Below are 20516 nucleotides of genomic sequence, written 5' to 3'. Positions count from 1 at the left end.
GTTACAGCACTGCGTGGCCTCTTGGTTGAAAGCTGCGTGACTAAAGGCTAAAGCCAAGGCCATTGGCTGTACGAGCCTGAGATGCACAGGTAGACCGTAGCTCACTTTGGTTTGCCACATGAAAGAAAGGCTTTAGTTATGGACTAGGCATATTAAGGACTATGCAAATTAAGCCTAGAGATCATGGTATATTGTGGATTTCTACCTGGAATTAGACCCAAAGGTTTCTCTTTTGAAACAGCTAATAATTTAAATATTCCCTATTGCTATATTTATTTTCCCAACCCTAATATGATATTCAGGTGCAAAATTACTAAAAAAAAATCCCAGTCTTAATAATATTCGAGAATACTTCTGTGTCCCTTTTCTGCCCATAAAATCAACCCTGATGAGACATTTGAATATTTGTAAATGGAAAACTCAGTTCTGTTAGAGAATTTACAAATGGCTAATTAGAAAAATACATCAAATGCTAGTTAGATTTTCGGTTGATGGCTTTCTCAATAACAAATTAATGTATAGTGTGTTGTGCCAACCTTCTCACCCTTCATATGAGTTTTTATTAAAGCTATTATTGTATCTGTTGCCTTTTTCCCAATCTGGAAATGAAACTCGAGATAATTTTAGTAAGGAGGTAATATAAGAGTAGATCTTTATTTGAAGGCCTTCAGGAGCAGTTATGGAAAGATGTCCACAAACCCCCTGCCGCCAGGGGTGAGTACATTTTTATAAGTTTTAGGAAATTAGTATAATTGATAAAAAGCACCAATTAGGAGGACAAGTGGTCATTCAATGATTCAATTTCCCCCCAGGTCAAGCCCCTTCTCTGGGTGCCCCCCCCCTTGGTACTAGCTGTACTTTGTCCATTAAATGTATCTCAAAAAGTTGTTCTCAACCTTGGTTCCCAGGAAGAACCAAGATAGCACGGGGGCCCAGCACCTCTGGGGGTTTGGAGCGCTGGAATTTGTTTTGTCTTTCTGCATAGAGAAAGGCCATGGAAACGAGTCACTAATACAATACGCTACAAAGCTACAAATATATGTGCGAAGAATACAGAGAACATATAAAAAAAGAAAAGGCAAAACCCAAACCAGCATCACAATCATAATATTAAGAAAACGCCTTTATTTTGAATATAATATTTCATTCTTCAACAGTGGTAAACAACCTTCCATATTTATTCTGGACCTCCACGCTGTAAAATAAAAGTATATAGTTAAATGTATTCCACTGAAAGAATGGAAAATGAAGATGAAATCTTTTTCACTGTTCCAGATTAACAAATAGAGATTTAGTTTTAATTATTGATTTAGACATTGATTTTTAACCTGTATAGGAACATGCACAGAGTGTCAAAGTATCAGCATCTACCCATAAGAACTCCATTTTTTCAGGGGAGAATACAAAAAGATCAAAACCTGCAACCTATATTTATAGCTTCTTCCAGTTCTCCCACTCTAAAGAAACAAGACTTACTTTAGAAAGGTCAGATAAACAGCAGTAGTAAACAGAAGTTTTAGAATTATTTTCACTGCCCAAATTCCAAAGTAAAAACAAACCCAAGGTCAGTCATTACAATCTTTATAAGAAATCAGAAAGGTACTAAATTCATTATTTTGCTAATAAAATTATTTTACAATTTACCTCATCATTAGAAAATTTATGCTAGAGGTCAAAAAGCATATTACTATGCAAAATGATTAATTTTATTTCTAATTATAATACCATACTAATATACATGAAGGAAAAGTGATTTCCTCTATTAATATGATCACAATGTAGGTGTTCTTATAATTTAACAAAGATGTGTCTTTTCATTTCAAACTCACACCCATCTCTCCAGTTCTTCATATTTTGTGCATTCTCTCTTTATAAGCATCAATGTTTACAACCGAAAATTGTTACAGAATAAAAGCAGGTTTTTCTTGCCTTTTATGTACAATGGCATATTTGCAAATATTGCAGAAGATATTTATATCAAGTTTAATAAAATGTTTCTACCGCTAGAAATACAAGCGGTAACTTACTAATAAGTAATTTACAAAAACTAGCTCGATTAATATTTTGGAATTCAGTTTCCTGGTATTAGACTTTACTGGTTTAAGAACAGACTCTTGTGCTTCTGTACAGCATATTCAAATTACACATTAAACAGCTGTTACACAACAGGTAGTAACTGTGATTAATGTAGGCTATGACTATCACAAGCTGCCTGCATGACTATCTCTCTAATTAGTGATACCACAAGCTACTAATCAGTGAGAGTTGGGTACCTTGTGTATTTAAGAGTTTGTAGTTTGGTTACTGTGCATCAAAGCAGTGAAAACTCTGAGTACAGTAATTTCACGATTATAAGCCGCACCTCCAGGTGTCTTGGGTTACAATACAGAGTGTGATAAAAGGTATCTATTCTATCACCATCTGTTGAGGGTGGAGGCAGTGATCCTTATCTCCGTGGGAGATATTCTGCTAATGAGCCATCCATTGAAACCCGGCAGAGCATTGTTCTTTATCTTTTCACAACCCTTCTTTCCTCCAGGGAGTCATTTTCTGCTAATGGCCCATTGAGTCCCACTGATAAAATTATTTCATCCCATTGGAAGTTGCTCCAGCCAGGGGGAAGAGCCCAACATTTCTTACCAAGATAAAAACAGAGGTTTTGGGACACTAAGGTAGCCCCTTTCTCCACTGGACTCCAGAGGAAAACCAGATTTCTTCACATCACCACTGGACCTCTGGAGAGAAACTGCACCTTCTACAGGACCACTGCTCAACTGAACCACATCTGTCACTGCAAGAGGACTGCAGCCATCATTTAATGGGACTGCTATCAACACCCTACCTGACGGGGTGTCAGGTTGTACTCTGACTTTGTCAGAGTTTGGAGTTTGTTTCTTTGTAGTACTGTATTTCTATTTTAATTTCCCTAGTAAAGAACTGTTATTCCTAATTCCCATATTTTTGCTGAAAGCCCCTTGATTTCAAAATTATAATAATTTGGAGGGAAGGGGTTTACATTCTCCATTTCAAAGAGAAGCTTCTGCCTTTCTCAGCAGACACCTGTCCTCCAAACTAAACCAGCAACTTTTCCTTCTTTGTCCATATATAAGCCGCACCTGATTATAAGCCGCACTCCGGGTTCAGACCAAAATTTTAGTCAAAATGGTGCGGCTTATAATCGTGAAATTACTGTACACACTTGCCAAGAATTAAAATGTAATATCATGTTTTAAACTTGGAAGAAGGTATAAAAATAAGATAAATACTAGGTAAATGCAGACAATACACAACAATAAATGAAACTTACTTGAATATATTCAATCTCTTCATCTGACATTAGTTTTCTTCTGTATTTCTGAGGTAAGGTTCTTGTTAATTCAGAAGTGTCTGGTATACCTTTTACTCTACTAACAGGTGAAATATTATGAAATCCTGGTGATCTGCCTCCTACAGACTCCTGTGCTTTTGAAGCACCAAGATATGGCATACTTGTTTGTAGAGATTCCAGTACTGAAATCCAGATTGCAAAACCATTACAGAAATATAACAAGACTGTAAAATGAATTAGTGAGCAGACAATAAAAGTCACCAGTTACTGACAATGTTCTTCATTATAAAAATACTTAAAAGAATTAATTAAAAGATACTCTACTTCTCACAAGCTGTTTTTATTGCTGTTAAATATACCAAGAACACAGTGGAAAAATTTTGAAAGTAAAAGAAAGAATATCTGAGTGGCAGAAATACTGATGTTGAAACAGAAGATAAATCAACATAGATCCTAACAAAGGCTTTTTCACTGGGAAGCTGTACTTGCAGAAGCAGCATGAAATATCAAATGTGTGTGTGGAGGGGGTTACGTAAAGATAAATTACTAACATCCAGCTAAGACGATGCTTTTTGTTTACTCCTACTGTAAAGACAAACAAATGGAAAAGAGGTAGAGGCTTAGAGAAAGAAAAAGCTTACAACCATGGCATACCACAACGTGTAATAGAATGCTATACCCATTCTTAATATTACAAAATGGCATCAAGAAAGTAAGGTCCCAAACAGAGCAAGGAGGAAGAGAATCCATCAGAGGGAGCAGAATCTGAACAGGGGTCATGCCATTCAACCAAAATTTTAAAATTTAAGAGCAGAAGGAAAAGGGAACAAAGCATGAAAACAGAAGAAAACAACACACAGATTATAATAGTTTTGTCTAATAATGACTATAAAGTATTTTTAAGAAGTAACATACCTTATATATGACAAAAGAGAAAGTTTATCCAAATTTGTTTTATATACCATGTAAATATTTAGAGATTTGCCTAAGATTTTCTTCTATTGTATTTTTTGAAGTCTGAAGTGCATTTGCAATAGAAGCATTAGCCAATCAATAACTCAAAGTCAAGACTAAAAATACTTGACCTAATACTGCTGTTGCTTAAGTTCAGATACAGTCCCTACTACAGTTTTCCTTTCCCTGTTTGAGACCATCATGTTACAGTAGTAATATGATAATAGAATTTGGCTGGCCTTTAAAGCACTCACATCCCTAAAAGTATAGTCTTTATCTGCAGAGTTCTGTGTAGCTATGTAGAAGCAATATTCTGGTATGGTAAAACAGCTATTGCTACAGCATTCAAGCAAAGTGAAGTAGATTGCAATTTACTAGTGAGGCAGTAGAAATTAATGTAGAAAGGTCTAACATACTTAAAATATATAGCCACAATAATCTTGCAATGGAAAGATAAGCATAAGCTAAGTAACATGTTTTTAAGCCTTTGAGAAAGCAATTCACTGGCATGAAAGGTGGTGCAATTGGCTGAACTGGGCACAATATACAAAATTCTGACTGAAAGTTACCGTAGAATATAGTTCCTGAAGAATTCACAGGTAAGTCAGAAGCGGCACTGATGTTCATTGTAGATACTTTGCAGTGTTAATGGATAAACTAAACTTAAATCTAAATCCGAAATATAATGCTGTGGCAAATACGTAGTATGGTATCATTTCTAAACAAGTGAGAATAACAACAGAGCTTCTTAAAATATCTACTACTTTAGTTTCAAATGCTTTATTGACTCAAAATGTATATTTAAACAACATATAGTTCATTAACTTTGACACTCTAAATGTAACAGAATTGAGGTTCCTATAAACATAGCTATAGGTGTAAAAATTAATGTCAAAGATTGCAATGAAGTTAATTTTTTCTCAGCATTAATTATTAGCACAAAGAAACACTTCTTAAAATGTACAGTGGAATGGCTCTTAGCCATAAATCAGGGTTTTAAATATCACTATCACACAGTCCAATTAGGAAAAGAAAGAATGAGAAAAATGCAACATCATTTTCTGCAATGAACACCAAATACCTAAGGCTGTTTCAAATTCACTTGGATACTATCACTTCAGGCAAATATTAATATTTTCAAAAATGTGACTTCTTATCTAAGTAGAAAAACATCACTAGAAATCCTTGTGATTCTGCCTTGACTAAAAAATAAAGGCATGTATGTATTATATTCCCACAGTTGCACAGAGTCTGAAAAGGAAGCTTTCAAACTAAAACAATGATGATTCAGAAACCCTGTTCAAAATCAGTTGAGTTGCATAGTTGAAGCAGAAAAATTGTGTGCTGATTCTTATATACAACACTTTATGCAAAGAAATATGCCATAAGTTGTATCTATAGATTAAATACTTACTTTTAGGTCTGGGACTAATTTTTCTGTCTGGGAACTTTATTAAGGGAGTATGTGGCTTGACTACCTAGAATAAGACAATGTAATAGGAGAAACAGGGAGAATAAAATATATTTCTAGACAAACATAAATGTTACAACAATAAAATTGAATGTACAACAAATTAAACAACCACTTCTATACCGTTGCTTTGTGCACCAGCACTGTGATAAAATTACTACATGAATTTTATTTTTACCCAAGGAGAAATTTCACCTTTAAAGGCATTACCCCACCCTAGTGTTCAGAACAGGAACAAGCATTCTCTTCCTTTTCTCACAGCAATGTGTATGCAGAAATAGCTACTACAGTAGCAAAAATGGAATTATGAATTATGAAGTTTTAGCATGTGAAACTGCTAGCAGTGCTCTCTATCTGTATATATTTGTTCATCTGGCTGTCTGGGATCGAAAAAAAACCCTATAAATTATAACGTCTGGTATTCAAAGCCACTGTGCTTATTTTTCAAATGTCTCTTCAAGAAGACACTATGTTTCATCTTTGAAGGGAAGTAGGATGGCTTAGAAAGGAGATACTGATTAGCGCCCTCCCCTCTTTAAGACTGACCGAAAAGGGGCAGCCTGCAGACTGCTCAGTAACATCCTTTGGTACTAAAACCAGGCACAGGAATCAAATGACCGGCGCCCCTGGGCCGGCCCCGCCGCATGCTTCTTTCCCCGCGCCAAGGACACCAGCCTCTCCAGCGGCGCCTCGGGCCTCGGCCACCTCAGGCCGCGGCGGCCGCGCGCGAAGCGAGGTCTGCCACCCGCGCCAGGTTCCAGGCCCCAGTCGCCCTAACCACCTCCCGGTCCGCAGGCCGCGCACTGCTACCTGTACGACTCTAACGGCAGCCGCCATCTTACTGCCCATGGTGACGCCACATCCCAGAGGCCGATGAGTAATACCAGGCCACTCCCACTATGAGCGGGGCCCAGAGAAGGGGCTGTTTGAGGCAGTGCCAAAATACAAATAAAATAAAAGGGCAATGCAGTAAAATTTAAAAATTGCTTAAAGTAGCTCTGCATTTTATTTGAATTTAATCAGGACACAGCCAATCCACATTTTTAAAGCTGACCCTCACTTATAAAGAGTGTTGATGTTTTAATTTAACATATTACTTTGGTGAGGTGACCTTGGCTAGACATCAGACGCCAGCCAAGCTGCCTTATCCCTTCCCCTCCTCAGGAGAACAAGGGGGAGAAAAAGACGACAAAAGGCTCATGGGTTGAGATAAGGACAGGGAAATCACTAAGCACTTACCATCACAGGCAAAACAGACTCATTTGCTTCTCAGCTGATATCTTCCTGATTACTGATACTTCTTTTTTATTCTCCACAGACCACTTGCAGTTTGATTTCCAATTATTTCAATTAATGCTGAAATATTCACAACTGCTTTTTTCAATTCACTAACTCCTAACCAGGGGATAAACCATCTGGCAAAGGAATGGAAAGCTGTGGATCTCTTTATCAAAGGATTGCTAATTCTTTTGGTTTATTTTAGATCAGCCTTCAAATTCTTGGTAACTGTAATATTTGAGATTATGGCTCCTAAAGTGCAAGTACCCTTGTCACCAAAAATCGTAAATAAAACTCTCTAACACTGTAATTTCAGTATTAGAAAGCATCATCACTTTTATTTACAATGCCAGGCATGAGTGGGATATTTCCACATAACCCATGTACCACAGCTCGCTAACAAACTGGTTTAAATCTATGTAACTTATACATATTCATTACATTTCTTGAAACTCACACATATATGCTAAACATCCCTGCAAATTCTTTTGTATATCTAAATAACTTCTCAGATCTTATTTACAGTAATTTCACGAATACAAGCCGCACCAATTTGACCAAAATTTTGGTGGAAACCCGGAAGTGCGGCTAATATTCCGGGGCGGCTAATCTATTAACAAAATTCTAAAAGCTGCCAACACGGAAGTGAGAGCCCGCGGCAGCCCCAAGCCAAGCTGGAGCCCGGCCGGCCCCGGCAGAGGTGGGAAAGCCTGGCAGAGGCGGGGCCAGCAGTGTGGGGGGTGGGCGGCAGAGCCTGAGCCAGCATGGCGGGGGAGCCCGGGAGAACTGGGGCTAGCAGTGCAGGGGAGCATGGCAGAAGCAGGAAGGCCGGCGGGTGGGGCTGCCTGGCAGCGGGGGAAGCCCAGCAGAATCGGGGCCAGCAGCGTGGGGGAGCCCGGCGGTGCGGGGGCCTGCAGTGCCGGCCAGGGCGAGGAAACGCGGCGGCGGTGCAGACGGGAGGGGGCGGCCGGCGAGCCTGGTGGCGGCGGCGGCAGCCCTGCCGGCGGGGCGAGCCAAAGCGGCGCTCGCGAAAGCGGGGCGGGGCGGGCGGCGAACCCGGCGGCGGCAGCCCTGCCAGCCGGGCGAGCGAACGCGGCAGCGGGGCGGTGCTGACGGGAGAGGGGGGCCAGCGAGCCCGGCGGCGGCGGCAGCACCACCCGGCCAGCCCCGCCGAGCCGTGGCGCTGAGCTGGGCCACCCGGCCCCGTCGGCAACCATGAGCAGGCCGAGCCTTCCTGGCCCCGCCCCGAGCCAGTAAAGCCCGCTATGCCGCGATCCTGTTACTAATTGGCCAATTTGTGAAAGCTGCGCACGGATTCTCGCGACGAACGAAAGTGCGGCTAATATTCGGGGTGCGGCTTATCTATTGACAAAGACAGCAACATTGTCGAGGCACCGGGGGTGCGGCTTATAATCCGTGCGGCTTGTATTCGTGAAACTACTGTACATTACAGTAGGGGTCTTTTGAGGGTTTCTGGTGGTCATTTGGGGGAACATCCCATTCCTCAAATGTTCTGGTGTTTCAGACCGAAGCTGAACAGTTCCAGAAGAAGAAGAAGAAGAAGCCACAGTCTCAGGAAAAACTTATTATCTCAGCTAAGAAACGAGAAGCTAACTTAAAAGCAAAGAAAAGCTCAGTCTCTCTCACTGGAGAAGGAAAACCGAGAGCTGGGAAAAAAAAAAGAGCAGATTATCTCTGTTTTGAACACAGGCGCTGAAAGAATTACACCACTTCTCCCTCTTCTCTATAGGATCTGACTTAAAGGCCCAGGGCTCATATCTGGCAGAAAGCAGATGATAGGGGATACAGGACCATACAGTCATCTCAGGACATGGTTACATTCTGTAATTTGTCAAAATCTTGCACTAGCTTTAAGATCACATATTCCCTCCCAGAGGTTAACAACATAGTTTCCACTGTTATTATAAATATGTGAGTATTTATCATCTTCATCTAGATCCAATAAATAATATCCCCCTAGAAAATAATATCCTATTACCTAAAACAATGGGATTTTTATATTAAAAAACCCTCCACGGTGTTAACCAGTCTTGTTTCTGCTGTGTTTGATGTGTGGTTGCTGGTTTTACTCATGTGTGATGAACCCAGGGTTCGATTCCTTCCACCTTGAGTGCAGTGTAGGCTACCAGGAGGACTTGGAAAGGTCCTTTCCACTTTTCTTTCAAGGATTCAGAGTTCCATGTCTTTACATATACAAAATCTCCAGGTTGGTATGGGTGAATGGATGCATCCAAAGCAGCTGGTCCCAATAGGGTTATAAACTGATTGACCCCTGCAAGAGTTTTTCCTAACAGATTTTAATCTGTTTCTCCCTTTGAATGTATTTCTCTGGGAATGGATGGTGTTTGATATGGTCGTCCATCCAGTAGATTATAGGGACTTACTTTAGTTTTTGACCTCGGCTGAATTGACTCACAAAAGCCAGAGGAAGGACCTGTGGCCATTATAGGGAAGTTTCTTGGCACATTTTGCTAATTTGTGATTTCAAAGTCTGATTCATCCTTTCCACTGTCCCACTTGACTGAGGTGTAAGTCCCATTTTATACCTAGAGTTTTGCTCAGCTGTTGCATCACATCTGCTATAGAATGTGGGCCCCTATCTGAAGACATTACAAGTGGCACCCCAAATCTTGACATGATTTCTTTAAGCATGATTTTTACCACTTCCCTAGCTTTATTGATGTAACAGGGAAAGGATTCTGGCCATTTGGAAAATGCATCTGCCAATACCAAAAGATACCTTTATCCATTTTGTCTGCTTAGTTCAGAGAAATCTATTTGCCAGTAATCCCCAGGTGAATTTCCCTGTTTAATTGTTCCAGGATGTGGCCTTTTCCTATTTATGGGATTGTTTTTTAAACAAATTGGACATTTCACTATTATTGATTTTGCTATTCCAGTCATTCCCAGACTAAGAACAGAGTTTGGGAGACTAGATATCATGGACTCAATTCCCCAGGGGGTTTTGGTTTGTTCTTTTTCCATTATTTTCCTCATTACCGGAGGTGGAACTAGAACCTGTTGTCTGTCTGTTACCCACCATCCCTCCTGATTCTTAGCGGCTTTTAATATATTTGCTAAGCATTAGACCTCACTGTCATAATTAGGCTTAAATTCAGATATGTCAATTTGGTTTTGTGACACTAACACTAGGATGCCTTTTTCAACTACTCCTCCAGTGTTGTAACCCAATACCCTACTGTTTTGGGGATGGTATGTCCCTTTAGCCCTGTGACCCCTGCAGGACCGGTGGACTGGCCCCTGCGGTGGGATTGGCCAGAGGCCAAGGCTGACCCCTCCCCTTTCCTGACCCAGAGAAAAACCCTGAGCCCACGTGTGGGCTCTCTCTTTATCCCCATCTCTCGCTCTGACCACATGGAAGCCTAAGAATAAAGCAGAATACCAACCCTGGGAGATAAGAGCCTCTAATGTCTTACTGTTCTACATGAAACAGCATCCACGGCCAGCTCTGCAAGGTATTTGGGGGGCAGGCCCTAGGGTGCAGTTTCAGTTAGCGCCCCGAACGTGGTGCTTTTTAAATTAAAACCCACGTGAGAGGCTGTGACCCTTAGAAGGGTTAGGAAGCCGACGGGAAGCCCAACTACCCTGCGGGCGAAACTTGCTTTCTAGCAGGTCTAGCTTAAGGGGACGAAACCGGTAAACCTTCCAGCCCAAGGGAGGTCGGTTTTCAGGAACAGATTACAAAGTACAGTTCTTCAGCTCCTCGGTACTTCGCAGAGAGTGGTAAGTATAAATTTTCCTCCGTGGGGAGGGGGATTTTGAGGTGCTTTCTCTGTAGCATCGAGGTGCGGGGGGCTGGGCTGCACAGCGTCCTCCCTGGGGGTTTGGAGCTGTGAACAGCCGGAGACACTGGTGGGGGTAGCAAGGCCGCCTTGAAACAGTTTCTGCCGTGTGTACAGTATCACGCCAGACAGCTGATTTCAAAGAGAGGCGCGCTTTTGCTGCAGCCTGTGATTCTCTGTGGGGGAGGTACCAGTTAGCCGGCAACTAGCAGCCTTCTCTTACTGTGTTTTAACTGTGCTTTGTAGTGAGATATTAGAGTAACTTGGTGTGGAAATATGGGCTCCCAGCATTCTAATTTGAAAAAGAGTGTGGCTTCACAAATTAGAGAACTTTTAAAGATTGCAAATGTGAATATGACTAACAGAAAACTAGAACGCTTTGCTAAGTGGCTGTCTGTAGAGAGATCAGATCTTAATTTGGCAGATATGAATTCGGTTTTATTTTGGAATGAAATTGGAGATTTATTAACTTTAAAAGTCGAAAATGGAGATAAAAAAGCCTTAATGTTCATCCCAATATTTTTGCAAATTAGAAAACTGTTACTTCAAACAAGAAATAACAGGCAGCCACAGCAAACTGCTTCAGAGTCAACCAGTTCTTGTATCTGTCCCTCTGCATGTGTTGTTCCCTCTTCACCTAAGAAATCTGACTCCTGTCTCTCTAACTCATGCTGACAGCCACGTGTCTTTTACTACTGAGGCTGAAAGCAGACTCCAAAATGGCTCCAGCCACATGGCATTAAACTCTTCTTCTTCCCATAATGCTCCTTCTCCCTTGATAACACCCTCAGACCCCTCCCCAAACTCATCCTGGCCCCTGGGTATTCAGGGCAATTCTCACTCTATTCAGGTTTTGCCATCCCCTCCCCCAAGCTATCAAGCTAGCACAGAGGGGGGTGGGGGTGGGAAAACTGGTTCTACAGGTTTTACACAACCTCCTTCTGAGATAAGGGCCTCGGCACCGCCCATCGCTCAGGACACTGTCCCGGTGGAGGCACATTATCAACAGATAACACAGCCCAGAGCAGAGGGAGGAATACAGCCCATCCCTAAAACCCTCGATCTGGAAACTCAGATACCGTCTGTGGCTCCTGTCATTTATATGGGTAAGAGAAATGGCAGGAGAACATATCAGCCACTACCATACCAAGATAAAAAGGAAATTTGTAAGATTCAAAGAGAATTTGGTAGACACAGTGAAATGTTTAAAGGATTTTTAAGAGCAACATTTAGTTCTCATGAGATGGTACCAAATGATAGTAAGGATTTATTCAGATGTTTACTTTCAGCTTCTGAATTTGATTTATGGGAAAGTATTTGGAAAAGATCTTTAAGAATACTTTTGCAGGAACTACAACAAAGCCCAGAAAGTGCAAAAGATGAGGATGATAATGATATTACACAGGAACACCTAACAGGAGAAGGAGAGTACCAAAGCCCTGATAAACAGGCACGTTTATTAACTAAATTTGTTTTGGATAAGATCTCTCTAGCAGCAGAAAAAGCTTTCCATCAATTACCTACTGTTGATGTTACAAGTAGTTATGTTAATATTAAACAGTTTCCTTCAGAAAGTTTCTTGCAGTTTCTGGATCGCCTCCGTGCACAGGTGGAGAGACAAGTCTCGGACCCAAAGGTGCAGGCAGAGCTACTAAAGGAGATGGCTCAGAAAAACGCTAATGAATCATGTCGCAGGGTCATACTTAGTCTTCCCCTCGACCCACCACCTAGCTTAGCACAGATGATAGAAGCCTGCACCAGAAAAGCAGAACTGTTCAGTGCACCAGAGAGGAATCCAGGACCAGCACACTCACGATCTGCAGCAGCGATGACACCAGGACCAAGGAAGCAACCGGTACCACCACAGCAGCTGCAGCACATCACCTGCTTCCAGTGCAAGAAAACTGGACACTATGCAAGGGATTGCCCACACAGCCAGAAACAGAAGAAAACCAACAAACAAAAAAACTAGGTGTACAGCGCGTGCCCGCCATAAATACCATAACGCGCAAAGATATAAATACTGCGGGTTCCACACGGGAAAAAACCTCTCTCTTTAAAACTAAGGGGGAGGACGGGACAAATGGTGTGGGGATTAATGATAGCATTAATGTTAAATATTCAATTGGCAAGGGTTGGACGCCTTTTGGTCGTCTCAATCTTAAGACCACTAAAGGTGTTTGTTTTATGTCAACAGAGTGGACAACAATTACAGTGGATCTGTCTAGCACTTCACTGGACCTGACGCTGTTGCATTTGGAACTGCGCTGTGAGTATTTAGTTATGGGGGACACAGCACACACACCCTTAGAGATGGAATTACTTCCATTATCCAAGAAGGAAAATGTCTCAGGTTTCGTTCTCTTAGCACGCTGCTCACAACCACCTTATTACCTGAATGAGGGGTAAATCCTCGCCCAGGCCATTCCTGTTCCAAAGGAAATCACAGCAGAAGGAAAATCACCTGAAGTCTATTGGGCAGAGGTGGTGGGTGAGGAAAAACCCTCTGTGGCATGCAATCTGACCCATGGTTCAGACCATCTCCATGTGGAGGGGGTACTGGACACAGGGGCAGATGTGACGATCATACCCGAAAGGATGTGGCCGTCACAATGGGAATTGCAACCCGTGGCAGGCAAAATCCAAGGTATAGGGGGAATCAAATTGGCAAAAATATCAAAAAACATCGTGCAAATTGAGGGGCCGGATGGAAAAATAGCTAGTGTCCGTCCATTTGTTACAGACTATAAGTGCCCCCTGTGGGGAAGAGATACCATGTCCCAGTGGGGAATGAAAATGGTGATTCCCAAAAATTCTCAGGATTTTTTAAAGGTGGCCACTGAGGAGCGCCCTGCCCACAAATTGACATGGTTAGATGATTCTCCAATCTGGACAGCTCAGTGGTGGATGAGTAAAGAAAAACTTCAGGCGCTGGAGGAGCTTGTAGCAGAGCAATTGGCAAAAGGACACATAGAAGAAACTACAAGTCCTTGGAATTCCCCGGTATTTGTAATTAAGAAACCAGGGAAGGACAAATGGAGATTGTTACATGATCTCCGGGAAATAAACAAAATTATAGCAGACATGGGATCACTTCAACCAGGGATGCCCTCTCCAACGATGCTCCCTCAAAATTGGAAATTGGCAGTTTTAGATATTAAGGACTGTTTCTTTCAAATCCCTTTACACCCAGCAGATGCTCCACGGTTTGCCTTCTCTGTTCCTACCATCAACAGAGAAGCCCCAATGAAGCGCTACCACTGGAAAGTGCTCCCTCAAGGGATGAAGTGTAGTCCTTTCATATGCCAGTGGTATGTGGCCTCATTGCTGTCTCCAGTGCGTGCTCAGAGAAAGGAAGCCATCATCCTACATTATGTAGATGACTTGCTTGTGTGTGCCCCCGATGACTCTATACTCCAACACACGCTTGACCTAGTGGTTAAGGTTTTAACCTCTGCTGGATTTCAATTGCAGGAGGATAAAGTCCAAAGGATGCCACCTTGGAAGTACCTGGGCCTGGAAATCACTGCAAGGACCATTGTTCCTCAGAAATTGGACATTAATTGTAACCCAAAGACCTTAGCAGATCTCCATTCCTTGTGTGGGTCTTTGAATTGGGTTAGGCCCTGGCTAGGCCTCACTAATGAGGACCTAGAGCCCCTTTTCAATTTATTGAAGGGGGAGAGAGAGCTGATTTCTCCCAGGGAACTGACCCCAGAGGCAAAAACTGCAATCGAAAAGGTACAGAAAGCTCTAGCAGAGAGTCAGGCTCATCGCTACAAGCCTGAACTACCTTTCAAATTCATAATTCTGGGAAAACTACCACACTTACACGGTTTGATATTCCAATGGATCGAGGGGCAGAGAGATTCGCTCTTAATCATAGAGTGGGTCTTCCTCTCCCACCAAAGATCCAAAACCATCACAAAGCCACAAGAACTCATAGCTCAGCTGATTCGTAAGGCAAGGATGAGACTGTATGAGCTGGCAGGTTGTGACTTCACGTGTATTCACCTTCCAGTCAAACTCTCCGAGGAGGGAAGGAACTCTCCTGAGAGGCTGACAAAGGAGATGTTCGAGCACTTGCTCCAGAGCAATGCCAGTCTCCAGTTGTCTCTGGACAGCTACAGTGGACAAATATCAGTCCATGCCCCGTCTCACAAGCTGTTCAATGAGGAATTCCACCTCATTCCTCGTGAGAAGAGGAGTCGGAGACCACTCAAAGCTCTCACAGTGTTCACAGACGCTTCTGGGGCTTCCCACAAGTCGGTGATGACTTGGAGAAATCCTCAGACTCAGCATTGGGAAGCTGATGTTGAGTTTGTGGAGGGTTCGCCTCAGGTAGCTGAACTGGCTGCAGTGGTAAGAGCTTTTGAGAAGTTCTCAGAGCCAATTAACTTGGTAACAGACTCAGCTTATGTAGCGGGAGTAGTGTCCAGGGCGGAGCAGGCAGTACTCAAAGAGGTTGACAATGAGCAGCTTTTCAGGTTGCTGTCAAAACTAATCTATCTGATTTCTCATAGAGAACATCCATTCTATGTGATGCATGTGAGGTCACACACCGATTTGCCAGGCGAGATCGCAGAAGGGAATCGTCAGGCAGACTCCCTTGCCACCCCAGCAGAACAAGCACGCCTCCCAGACATCTTCCAACAGGCAAAGCTGAGCCACCAGCAATACCATCAGAATGTGCCAGGTCTGATCCGACAGTTCAAGCTAACACGGAGTCAGGCTCGAGCCATTGTGGCCACCTGTCCCAGCTGCCAGCTCCAGGCCATGCCATCGCTAGGTGCAGGGGTTAACCCCCAAGGCCTTGGCAGCTGTGAGGTGTGGCAGACAGACATCACACACATTCCCACTTTTGGTCACCTCAAATATGTTCATGTAAGCATTGACACATATTCAGGTGCGGTTTATGCCTCTGCCCATGCAGGAGAAAGAGCTGTGCATGCCAAACAACACCTAGTGCAAGCTTTTTCAGTATTGGGGATCCCTAAGGAAATCAAAACAGATAATGGCCCAGCGTATGTGTCCAAGGAGTTCCTAGAATTTGTCCAGCAGTGGGGAGTGGAACATAAGACAGGCATCCCCCACTCCACCACAGGCCAAGCTGTGATTGAGCGTGCACATCAGACGCTCAAGCATGTTCTGGCTAGACAGAGCAGTTCAACTGTGTGGATGTCTCCACAGCAGAAGCTGTGCAAAGCCCTGTTCACTATCAATTTCTTGAACTGTTCATTTGAAAACATGAATCCTCCTGTGGTTCGTCATTTTAACAGTGGCAAACAGTTCAAGCTGTCTGAGCATCCACCAGTTTTGATCAGGGATCCAGAAACATGGGAAACCAAAGGTCCCTATGAGCTTGTTACCTGGGGACGTGGTTATGCGTGCGTATCCACTCCCTCAGGCCCTCGATGGATTCCCCAGAAATGGGTGAAGCCTTATGTCCCTAAAGAGCCAGCTCCAGCTGAAGAGGAAGAGAAGCAAGTTGCAGTTGCTTCGAAAAGAAGACGCCGCCAGAGAGGAGAGAGAACTGACACAGAAGACGACCTTCCGGCAGACTCAGAGACTTTTAACACGTTTTAAAATGTTTGTTTTCCTTTTAACAACCTAATACCCTTCTCTCTTCTTTTAAACAAAAAAAGGGTGAGATGTTGTAACCCAATACCCTACTGTTTTGGGGATGGTATGTCCCTTTAGCCCTGTGACCCCTGCAGGACCGGTGGACTGGCCCCTGCGGTGGGATTGGCCAGAGGCCAAGGCTGACCCCTCCCCTTTCCTGACCCAGAGAAAAACCCTGAGCCCACGTGTGGGCTCTCTCTTTATCCCCATCTCTCGCTCTGACCACATGGAAGCCTAAGAATAAAGCAGAATACCAACCCTGGGAGATAAGAGCCTCTAATGTCTTACTGTTCTACATGAAACAGCATCCCAGGCCAGCTCTGCAAGGTATTTGGGGGGCAGGCCCTAGGGTGCAGTTTCACTCCAGCTGCTTTGTCTGCCAATTGGTTTCCCTCTATAACAGTTTTTCCAGATGGATGTGCTTTGCAATGCATCACTGCCACCTCCTTTGGTTTTTTAATTTCTTCCAAAAGTTTTAAAATTTATTCTTTGTGTTTAATAGATGATCCTTGAGCTGATAGCAGTCCTCTTTCCTTCCATATAACTCCACGGGCATGAATTACACCAAATGCATACCCTGAATCTGTCCAAATATTCACCCTTTTGCCTGCTGCCAAATTCAATGCTTGTTTTAGTGCTATTATTTCTGGTTTTGGGGCTGATGTCTTAACTGGTAAAGATTAAACTTCTGCTATCTCAGTAGCAGTCACCACTGTGTATCCTGCCATCTGTTTTCCATCTTTTACAAAACTGCTGCCATCTGTAAATAATTCTAAATCAGGATTCTCTATTGGTTCCTTCTGCAAATATATAATATACAGGTATATAAATATACCTGTTCCATGGTTTGGAAACAATCATGTGCCAGGGCTCCATCATCCACTGCCTTTGTATTGGGAAACATGGCTGCATTCGTGGCTGCTGTCATCTTCAATTCCACATCATCCTGTTCCAAAAGCACAATTTGGTATTTGAGTATCCTGCTGGGGGATAGCAAATGCCCATTTGCTTTAATATGGGTATGACCCTGTGAGGGACAAAACCAGTTATGTTCTGTCCAGTCATAAGCTTCCTGGACTCTTGGATCAGTAGAACAGTTGCAGTAATCACTCTCAAGCATCCCAGCCATCCTTTGCTCACGTTGTCCAGTTGTTTGAAGAAATAGCACACAGGTCTTCTCCAGGCTCCCAACTTCTGTGTCAGGACCCTCGGGGCTAAATGTTGCCTCTCGTGTACAAACAGCTCAAAGGGTCTGTATAAATCAGGATGCTCTAATGCAGATGCCATCATTGATGCCCTTTTCAGTTCTCAGAAGGCAGTTTTGAAATAGAGAAATTGAGAATTAAGAATCAAATATTAAGAAAGATTTTGATTGAAAAGGGGACTGACAAAACTATATTGTCAGCTACAATTTATGGTGCTTGCAAAACAGGAAGAGAAGCCTAGCTGCAGGATGAAGTTGGTGGATTAAAATGGAAGAACAAAGACCCACAGGATGAGGGGGTCCCTGGGATGGGGAAAACTGATACCAAAGTCTGGAAAATGACCAAAGGACTAAAAAGAGAGCACGCGCAAGAATGCAAGGTGAAAAGTTCAAACTGAGAGGAAGACTACTTACTTCGTCTGAAGACCCCCGAAGACCACCAAGAGCGACCCAAAAAGGAATAATGCGCAGTGGCAAAGAGGTGTGAAACTAATTTCCATATGAAGCGGGGATAGGCAATGAATATGTATTAGGCGAATTGCATATTCCTAGTTTGTAGAGAATAAAAGGCGAGGCACAGGTTGCCAAAAAGTGTGCATGTTTTTGGAGGAGTTATCCCCCATGCACCTCAGGGCTGAATAAATACATACCTACTCTTATAACTTATTTATGTGAGTTATAGAGTGCTTTTCCGCGCATCAGTTTGGTACTTGGGAGTCTACACAAATTGTCCTTCCTTTGTCTCTTTTAGTGCTTCATAGAGGGGTTTCACTAAAAGTCCATGTTTAATGTCCATAACTGGCACCACCTGACCACTCCTAGAAAGCCTCATAATTCTCAGATGTTCCGAGATTCTGGAGTTTGGCAGATTTCTTCCTTTCTGTCAAGGCTAAGAATTCTCTGCCCTTGAGCGATCCTGAAGCCCAAATAGCTCACAGTTGCCTTTCTTACTTGAGCTTTTCTTTTAGTTATTCTGTAATCATTCTGTCCTAGAAAGTTCAACAGACTTATGGTCATTTGTAGGCATTGTTCTTGCATCTCTGCTGCCAGCAGAATGTCACCCACATACTGTAAAACTACTTGTCCACTGTTATTTTTCTTCCATTATATTTTGCTAGTTGATTTCCAAATATTGTTGGGCTATTTTTAAATCCTTGTGGTAGGATGGTCCAGGTTAACTGAACTTTGTGTCCAGAGGTGGGACTTTCCCATTCAAAAGCAAATATTGCTTGACTATTTTCCTCCAAGGGTATTGTGCTGATTTTGTATTAATTTAATTTTGGTAAGGAAGGAAATGAACCAGTTATGGAAATAATTCCCTGTAAGGACATTGACAGCTTCCTTTAGACCTGAGAAAAACCAATCAGGGGCTGATTTTTAATATTCACACATTGTTACACCAATGAAAAAGTTAGATACGCCTTTGTGAACACACACATAAAGATGAAAAACCCCCGGGAATCCCTCTTTTGCTTCCAGTTTCTCAGTAGGTAATGAGTGGCCAGTGGGCCTGGTGGGGCTGGGCCGGGTTCTCCCTCAGCGCAGTCAGGTAGGCCCGCGGCACAGCTGAATGCTGCTGCTGCTGAGTTTCGTCAGAAACCACCAGGCAGGGGGAGGGGAGGCCATCGGTCGCTGAAATCCTGGCTGCTTCCCCCTTCCCCCAGCACAGCCAGACTGGCATGTGGCTTGGCTGGAGTGCTGCCACTGCTGAGTCTCACCAGAAACCTCTGAGCCTTGGAAGCAGCTATGTGCAGTAATTCCCTCCTTTCTCTGGTCCCTCTGGCAAGCTCTTGACCAGAGATGGATGGGAATTCCACATGGACATGGGTAAAAGATAAAAGGAGGTTCCCTCTTCTTTGGGATAATGTCCACGTTTATCACGTTTATTTTCAAACCATGTCTGAGGGGATAGAGCGAGAGACGAGGGAATCAAAGGGAATTTTAAACCCAGGAGGAGGAGAGGGGGGAAGACCGAATCACAGCCAATGGGGTCACGCTGGTGGGGAGGGGTCAGGGGAGGGCTGAACCATCTTCACAAACCTCAGGGAGATATAGGGCAAACCATTTTCTCAGTGTAATATAAAACATAACAGAGCAATATGAACCATAACGTAGTACAATACAACAGCTACAGGCCAGGCCAGACCCCCTCCACCGTGGCCTGCGTGGCCCAGCAGGGGCTGGGCTGGGCCCCAGCGGCTGCCATGCAGGGGGAGGGAAGACTGAATGCAGCAAAAGCCAGAAAACAGCCATGTAGCCAGAGCAGCCATGACCGTTTCTAGCTGGGTTCCTGCTATCCTGACCCAGCCCCCAGCACGGCCTGAAATACTCCACTTCGACTGCACCAGCTACTGCCTGGGCAAGATATTAACTCTTTCAGTGCACAGATGAGACCTACAGACCTTTCATCCTCTCTTGAGTGAAAGAAAAAGACAGAGTGAAGACACGCAGAGAAAAACATGGAGACATCAAGGTCAGACAAGAAGGAAGAGTCAGGTCCCAGATGGGAAGGGATGAGGAGATGCCCTAATTTGGACTGAAATTCTCTTGTAAGCTATGGTGATAGAATATGATATATTGACTATCCCTATAAATAATAAAAAAGCATGGGGTGGTTGAAGCATTCAAATTGTAGATATGAGCAAAGGCATTTATGTTAAAGTAAGCAGATGTTGAAGTAGCTGTGATCCCATGAGAAGTTTGAACAGAGAGAGAGAGAGAGAGAGAGTGATGAAGACCCTTTGCCCCCAGGGAAGAAGAAGACCTCTGTTCACAGAGATGAAGATGATCTCAGAGATAGATGAAGAGAACCTTTGCTTCTGAACTGCTCATCCT

General features: G+C 43.2%; 1 protein-coding gene across 1 annotated transcript; it reads right to left on the bottom strand.

The window, feature by feature from the left end:
- Window positions 1-1105: 1105 nt before the first annotated feature.
- On the bottom strand, window positions 1106-6625 carry LOC117005030 (28S ribosomal protein S36, mitochondrial-like). The gene is made up of 4 exons (XM_033076255.1): window positions 6564-6625; window positions 5697-5760; window positions 3308-3510; window positions 1106-1195 (listed from the first exon to the last, which is right to left on the bottom strand). Exons 1-4 carry the CDS (start codon window positions 6600-6602, stop codon window positions 1178-1180), a joined length of 324 nt encoding a protein of 107 aa, XP_032932146.1. The 5' UTR covers window positions 6603-6625; the 3' UTR covers window positions 1106-1177.
- Window positions 6626-20516: the final 13891 nt, after the last annotated feature.

This window comes from Catharus ustulatus, chromosome W (genome assembly GCF_009819885.2).
Source record: "Catharus ustulatus isolate bCatUst1 chromosome W, bCatUst1.pri.v2, whole genome shotgun sequence".
Taxonomy (NCBI): Eukaryota; Metazoa; Chordata; class Aves; order Passeriformes; family Turdidae; genus Catharus; species Catharus ustulatus.
Note: the sequence above shows the minus strand (reverse complement) of the source record. Positions and strands in the feature narration are given on the sequence as shown.